We start from the raw sequence: 7,581 nt of genomic DNA, 5'->3' as shown, positions 1-7,581 counted from the left end.
TGTTATGAAACATTTTAATACCCACAGTCATACATTATCATACATGGTTATAACGCCTAGTATATTGGACTAGTATTTAAAGTACACCGCATTCGGGAAGTATTCAGACCCCTACACTTTTTTACATTCTGTCACGTGACAGCCTTATTCCCACAAAACCAAGAATTCCTGATTAGTCAGGGAAAATCCCATGTCTGGTTGACTGTGAGCATCTGAAATGTCACCCTAATCCCTATATACAGTGGATTCAGAAAGTATTCAAACCCCTTGACTTTTTCCATATTTTGTTATGTTATTCAGTTGATTGGACATGATTTGGAAAGGCACACACCTGTCTATATAAGGTCCCACAGTTGACAGTGAATGTCAGAGCAAAAACCAATCCAAGAGTTCGAAGGAATTGTTTCGAGGCACAGATCTGGGGAAGGGTACCAAAACATTTCTTTAGCAATTGAAGGTCCCCAAGAACACAGTGGCCTCCATCATTCTTAAATTGAAGAAGTTTGGAACCACTAAGACTCTTCCTAGAGCTGGCTGCCCGGCCAAACTGAGCAATCAGGGGAGAAGGGCCTTGGTCAGGGAGATGACCAAGAACCCAATGATCACTCTGACAGAGCTCCAGAGTTCCTCTGTGGAGATGGGAGAACCTTCTAGAAGAACAACCATCTCTGCAACACTCCACCAATCAGACCATTATGGTAGAGCGGCCAGACAGAAGCCACTGCTCATTAAAAGACAGTCCGCTTGGACTTTGTCATAAAGCACCTAGAGGACTCTCAGACCGTGAGAAACAAGATTCTCTGGTCTGATGAAACTGAATGCCAAGCATCACGTCTGGAGGAAACCTGGCACCATCCCTACGGTGAAGCATGGTGGTAGCAGCATCATGCTGTGGGGATGTTTTTCAGCGGAAGGGACTGGGAGATTAGTCAGGATCGAGGCAAAGATGAACAGCCCAAAGTACAGAGAGATCCTTAATAAAAACCTGCTCCATAGAGCTCAGGACCTCAGACTGGGGAGAAGGTTCACCTTCCAACAGGACAACGACCCTAAGCACACAGCCAAGACAACACAGGAGTGGCTTCGGGACAAGTCTCTGAATGTTCTTGAGTGGCCCGGACTTGAACCCAATCGAATATCACTGGAGTGACCTGAAAATAGGTGTCTGACAGAGTTTGACAGGATCTCCAGAGAGGAACGGGAGAAAGTCCCCAAATGCAGGTGTGCCAAACTTGTAGCATCATACCCAATAAGACTCAAGGCTGTTATCGATGCCAAAGGGGCTTGAACAAAGCACTGAGTAAAGGGTCTGAATACTTATGTAAATGTAATATTTCATTTTTTTTTATTTGTATACATTTGCAAAAAAATATCTAAAAACCTGTTTTTGCTTTGTCATTATGGGGCACCTGTGTGTCAGTATAACTGGGGATAGTGAGTCAACTGGAGGCACACACAGCGTATGGATCTGTGCAAACTGCTACAGAAAGTGTATAGATTTGACCCTACGGACAGTAAGGGTTTTCAAGAGCTTATAAGTACTATACTATATAAACTCAACATACAACAATTTAACTGATTTTACTGAGTTATAGTTCATATAAGGAAATCAGTCAATTTAAATGAATTCATTAGGCCATAATCTATGGATTTCACATGACTGGGAATACAGATATGCATCTGTTGATCACAGATACCTCTAATGGGCCTCAGGATCTCGTCACTGTATTTTTCTGCATTCAAATTGCCATCGATAAAATTCAATTGTGTTCGTTGTCCATAGCTTATGCCTGCCTATACCATAACCCCACCTCCACCATGGGGCACTCTGTTTACATCGTTGACATCAGTAAACCGCTCGCTCACATGACGCCATACAACGTGGTCTGCGGTTGTGAGGCCTGATGGACCTACTGCCAAATCCTCTAAAACAACATTGAAGGCGGTAAAGAAATTAACATTAAGTTCTCTGGCAACAACTCTGCAGGACATTCCTGCGTTCAGCATGCAAATTGCACGCTCCCTCAACTTGAGACATCTGCACATTTTAGAGTGTCATTCTATTGTCCCCAGCACAAGCTGCACCTGTGTAATGATCATGCTGTTTAATCAGCTTTTTGATATGCCACACCTGGTCCTGTGGATGGATTACCTTGGCAAAGGAGAAATGCTCACTAACAGGGATGGTAAACAAATTTGTGCACAAAAAATGAGAGAAATAAGCTTTTTGTGTGTATGGAACATTTCTGGGATCTTTTATTTCCGCTTATGAAACATGGGACCAACACTTTACATGTTGAGTTTATATTTTTGTTCAGTTTGTATATATGATGGTTAGCACTTATTAGTGTTCACGAATTCCTTTTTTAAATCACAAGTTCAGTGAAGAGCTATCTTTTGGCAACATTAAAACAGGAGTGTATTCATTCCACCAATTCTGCTGCACAACGGAACGTTTTGTAACTGTTTGGAGTTTCTATTGGACAAATCCAGGTAAGTCTCTCCCCATTTTGTTTCCGTCTGCTTCCGTTTAAGAAATGTTTTGCAACAGAATCAGCATAATGAATACACCCCTGGTCATCAAAAACAGACCGGTCCTTTTTTTTCTGTTAAATGTTACATTTGTTGTTTTTGTTCCCGAGTTCTTCCTTAATCAAAGTTCAGTAGAATATGCAACAACACAGAAGCATGGAGCTGGTAATAACAACACAGAAGCATGGAGCTGGTAATAACAACACAGAAGCATGGAGCTGGTAATAACAACACAGAAGCATGGAGCTGGTAATAACAACACAGAAGCATGGAGCTGGTAATAACAACACAGAAGCATGGAGCTGGTAAAAACAACACAGAAGCATGGAGCTGGTAAAAACAACACAGAAGCATGGAGCTAAAAAACAACACAGAAGCATGGAGCTGGTAAAAACAACACAGAAGCATGGAGCTGGTAAAACAACACAGAAGCATGGAGCTGGTAATAACAACACAGAAGCATGGAGCTGGTAATAACAACACAGAAGCATGGAGCTGGTAATAACAACACAGAAGCATGGAGCTGGTAATAACAACACAGAAGCATGGAGCTGGTAATAACAACACAGAAGCATGGAGCTGGTAATAACAACACAGAAATCCTACTGCTAAAATAAATAACACTGGCAAAGAAATATCTCTCACCCTCTCTTTCTTTCTCTCGCCCTCCCTCCACCCCCTCTCTTTCTCCCTCCCTCCCTCTACCCCCTCCTTTCTCCTCTCCCTCTACCCCCTCTCTTCTCTCCCTCCCTCCCTCTACCCCCCTCTCCCTCCCTCCCTCCCTCTACCCCCCTCCCTCTCTACCCCCCTCTCCCCTCCCCCCCTCTCCTCCCTCCCTCCCTCTACCCCTTCTCTCTCTCTCCCTCTACCCCCTCTCCCCTTCTCTCTCTCTCCCTCTACCCCCTTCTCTCTCCCCCCCTCTCTCCCTCCCTCTACCCTCTCTCTCCCTCCCTCTACCCCCCTCTCTCTCTCCCCCCTCTACCCCTCTCTCTACCCCCCCCTCTCTCTCCCTCTACCCCCTCTCTCTCTCCCTCCCTCCCTCTACCCCCCCTCTCTCTCTACCCCCCTCTCTCTCTCCCTCCCTCCCTCTACCCCCTCTCTCTACCCCCCCTCTCTCTCTCCCTCTCCCCCCTCTCCCCCCCCCCCCTCTCTCCCTCCCTCTACCCCCCCCTCTCTCTCCCTCCCTCTACCCCCCCTCTCTCCCTCCCTCTACCCCCCCTCTCTCCCATCATCTCTCATATGATTAGAGCAAACTATCAAAAGATGGAAAACTGAAAACCCAAGGTAATTGGGGCTGCAAACAGACATCGTCCTCTGACACTGGTGCACAGTGCTCTGACACATCTCCGTCAAGCTCTGATACCTCAGCCTGACATTTCCTTTTCACTTTGTTGTTTCTGCCGGACTCTCTCTTCTCTCTCGTCCTCTGCAGCTCCTCCCTCTTCCTCTTCCTCTTCCTCTCCTGCTTCTCCTTCTCTCCAGCCTCCTGTTGATGAAGGAGTTTGTTGTACTCCTCCGGCAGGAGGAGTCGACGCTTCACTTTCTGCCGGTTAGATGTCTGGAGGACTGGGGGCACCAGGACATTGGCCGGGTCTGGAGAGACGAGTCCTGCGGCCACCAAAGGGTTTGTGGGTAGGGCACGCTGCCCGCAGGTCGAACAGCAGCCACCCGGGACAAGAAACGTGGTCGTTGCTGGGGTTACGGGGTCTCTGCTGGGGGTCGGGGGTCTCTGCTGCTTTCGGGGTCTCTGCTGCTTTGGGGTCGGGGGTCTCTGCTGCGTTGGAGTCGGGGGTTCCTGCAGTGGCCTCTGAGGTTGCTGCGTTGGGGTCGGGGGTGGTCGGCTCCAGCTTCACCAGCTGGCAGGAGTCAAAGGCCTCTCTGTTGAGTGGGTAAATCCCTGCCTTCTTGAATCCAGCCATAATGTTTTTCTTAGTGACCGCCTGGGGATAGGCCTCTCGCAGCAGGGCGGAGAAGTGCTTCTTGCCGATGACAAGATCGCCCCGCACCAGACCTAGACGTGCAGCATTCCTGCCGAACACAGCCTTCAGTGGGCCAAAGACGCTGATTTCCAATGGCTGCAACACGTGGGTATTCGCCGGCAGACAGACCACCTCCACCTGATTTTCCCGGCAAAACTTGACCACCTCCCTGGACAGATGAGTTTTATGGTGGTCCACTACGAGCACCAGGGGCCTCTCCTTTGGGGCGTGCTTCACGAAGAAGAGCAGCCACTTCAGGAAAAGTTCTGCGTCCACGTAGCCTTTAGGGGACACACCATACAGGGCCTTCGGTGGACCCTCGAGGGCATAGGCCGTACTGGGGAGGCGTTTGTGGAAGATTATAAAGGGCGGGATACTCTCACCAGCTGCACTCACACAGCAGCGCACGGTAATATGTTCCCTAGTGGTGTGCTGCTGCTGTTGTTGATAGAGAACTTTCTCCCTGGACTTGAGCTTATCCGAAAACCCCATCTCGTCGCAGTTGAAGATGAGGTGCGGCTTGTGTTCTAAGCCGTGGCTGATGAAGATAGGCTCGTAGACATGGAAGAAGCCCTTGATGGCGGCAGGAGTAGCTCCCTGTACCCCGGCCCGGTGGAGCGGGTTGGGCACCCTGGCGCTCAGCTCAGGGTGGCGAGCCCTGAATCTAGACCACCAGTTGTCACTCAGTCCCCTTTCCAGATTGACGACGGTGCTACGGCCACTCTCCTTGATGATGGCCACAGCCAGAGCCTTCACCACAGTCCTGCTGATAGGGAACGCATGGTCGGCCATCCAGAGGACATACGATATTAGGGAGTGCTCTTCCTCGGTGGTTATCGCCAGGTTGGGGTGAGGGGCGAAGGCATATTTGTTCTTTTTGTGATCTTGGAGAGTGGTGTGAGGAATCCCTGACTCACGGGAAGCTTCTCTAAGGCTCATTCCAGCTTTTACTTTCTCTACAGCTGTCTCTAGTGCCTCCCTGGAGTATTGTCTCCTTTTTCTGGTCCCTTTCTTTCCATGTCCTCTTTCATTTCTACTCCCATTTAGTGACATTATTTCCTTTTAAAATAAAATCGGTTTTGTTTAACGTTATTTATTATACAACGGGAATATTTCTAAAATAATAAAAATTCATAATTACCTTCGCCTTCCTTAGGCTAAACATAGATCATCTAACGTTCTCCCGATTATACAAACGGTACGCCGCGAAAATAGTTTGAAAAAAGTTGCTCAAGTCACTTCCGGGTCACGAAATTGTAGCATTTCAAAATAATAGTCCCCGATGTCATCGTGAAAAGTGTTTAAAAAAATATAGATGTTTATGACTTGTGAAAAACGTCTATTAATTAACAATGATTCATCATGTTTGTTAATATTTAAGTGATATTTTGGTTTTAAAAAATGTCCATGGTTAAATAAAATAATAACACATTACTGCACATAGTGAGCTGATACAAAACATATTGCGTGTCCATAAAGCTGTAGTTCAGTCTACTCACTTGAGTCCACAGTATCCAGAAACGAGTGTTTGAACATAGAGCTGTGTCATAGCATAGAAAGGCACCACTGGGTCATATGTCAAATAAAATATGTACATTAGATATTATTTGGTAAATGTTTCATATTTCACATATATTTTTACTACCATAATTTACCAGCAGGGGAGGTTACTGTAATCTAATATATATATATATATATATATAGGATTCTACAATGCACTACAGTACTGTTGGGTGAAAACCAGAATCCATACTGCAACACCAGATGATTACATTAACACATCATCATCATCGTCATCATTAATATGTTTCTAGGCTGTATCTTTTACTCTCTCTGTGTGTGTGTGTGTGTGTGTGTGTGTGTGTGTGTGTGTTAGTGTGTGTGTGTGTGTGTGTGTGTGTGTGTGTGTGTGTGTGTGTGTGTGTGTGTGTGTGTGTGTGTGTGTGTGTGTGTGTGTTGTTAGTGTGTGTGTGTGTGTGTGTGTGTGTGTGTGTGTGTGTGTGTGTGTGTGTGTGTGTGTGTGTGTGTGTTGTGTGTGTGCACAACAAAGAAAAACAGAGCTACAGTGTTTGATACTTTCAAATGTTTATTTATTAATACATTTTTAAAATCACTTTATACACATGTTTAATGAAGATGTTATTTTGGCAAACATTATAGCAGATATTAAAAACAGACAGTTCCTTATTTGTGTTTAAATGCTTGATCTTTGTTTGTTTAGAGTTGTTTCTTAATCAGAGTTCAGACAATCGCAGAAGCATGATGGGGATAATTAACAAATATACTCTCTCTCTCTCTCTGATACTTTCAAATGTTTATCTTATCTCTCTCTGTTTTTCTCTCTCTCTCTCTCTGTTTAATGAAGATGTTATTTTGTCTCTCTCTCATTCTCTAGCAGATATGTCTAAAAGATCTCAGCCTAGTGTTTAAATGTTTATCAAGACCGCATGTATCAAGACCTGTTGGGAGCCTTTAAAGGAGATAGGATGTATCCCGAATGGCCACCTATATCCTATATATTGCACAACTTTGGACCAGGACACATAGAGACATATATAGGTAATATGGTCGCCATTGGAGACATACATACTTAAAAGTCTGGTTCTCTAGCGAGAGAAGAGACAGATTTTGAGAGACAGAGAGCAGATATTAAAACAGACAGTTCCTTATTTGTGTTTAAATGAGAGATCTTTGTTTGTTTAGAGTTGAGAGACAAGAGAGAGTTCAGACAAGACAGAGAGCAGATGGGAGATAGGGATTAGAGAGAGGGATAGAGAGAGAGAGACACACACACAGAGAGAGAGAGAGAGAAGATACAGCCTAGAAACATATCAAGACCGATGTCCTCTTGGGAGCCTTTAAAGGAGATAGGATGTATCCCGAATGAGCCACCTATATCCTATATATTGCACAACTTTGGACCAGGACACATAGAGACATATATAGGTAATAGGGTCGACATTGAGAGAGTAGTCTGAGAGAGAGAGAGAGAGAGAGAGAGAGAGAGAGAGAGAGAGAGACAGAGGATAGAGAGAGAGAGAGAGAGAGAGAGAGAGAGAGAGAGAGAGAC

The 7,581-nt window shown here is 45.5% G+C and overlaps 1 protein-coding gene across 1 annotated transcript; it reads right to left on the bottom strand.

Moving 5' to 3' along the window:
• Nucleotides 1-4,082: 4,082 nt before the first annotated feature.
• LOC112236330 lies at nucleotides 4,083-5,746 on the bottom strand. The gene is made up of 2 exons (XM_042317222.1): nucleotides 5,653-5,746; nucleotides 4,083-5,570 (listed from the first exon to the last, which is right to left on the bottom strand). The coding sequence occupies exons 1-2, from the start codon at nucleotides 5,674-5,676 to the stop codon at nucleotides 4,083-4,085; spliced, it is 1,512 nt and encodes a 503-aa protein (XP_042173156.1). The 5' UTR covers nucleotides 5,677-5,746.
• Nucleotides 5,747-7,581: the final 1,835 nt, after the last annotated feature.

Source organism: Oncorhynchus tshawytscha, unplaced genomic scaffold, assembly GCF_018296145.1.
Source record: "Oncorhynchus tshawytscha isolate Ot180627B unplaced genomic scaffold, Otsh_v2.0 Un_contig_2750_pilon_pilon, whole genome shotgun sequence".
Taxonomy (NCBI): Eukaryota; Metazoa; Chordata; class Actinopteri; order Salmoniformes; family Salmonidae; genus Oncorhynchus; species Oncorhynchus tshawytscha.
The sequence above is the reverse complement of the archived record's forward strand: the minus strand, read 5'-3'. Positions and strand labels throughout refer to the sequence as shown.

Excerpts from the sequence above, each read along its gene's own strand:
- LOC112236330 (XM_042317222.1), bottom strand. The coding sequence starts at position 5,676 with ATGTTTAGCCTAAGGAAGGCGAAG. Across the intron at positions 5,571-5,652 it reads TTAGCCTAAGGAAGGCGAAG|GAAATAATGTCACTAAATGG; the intron begins GTAATTATGAAT and ends TTATTTTAAAAG.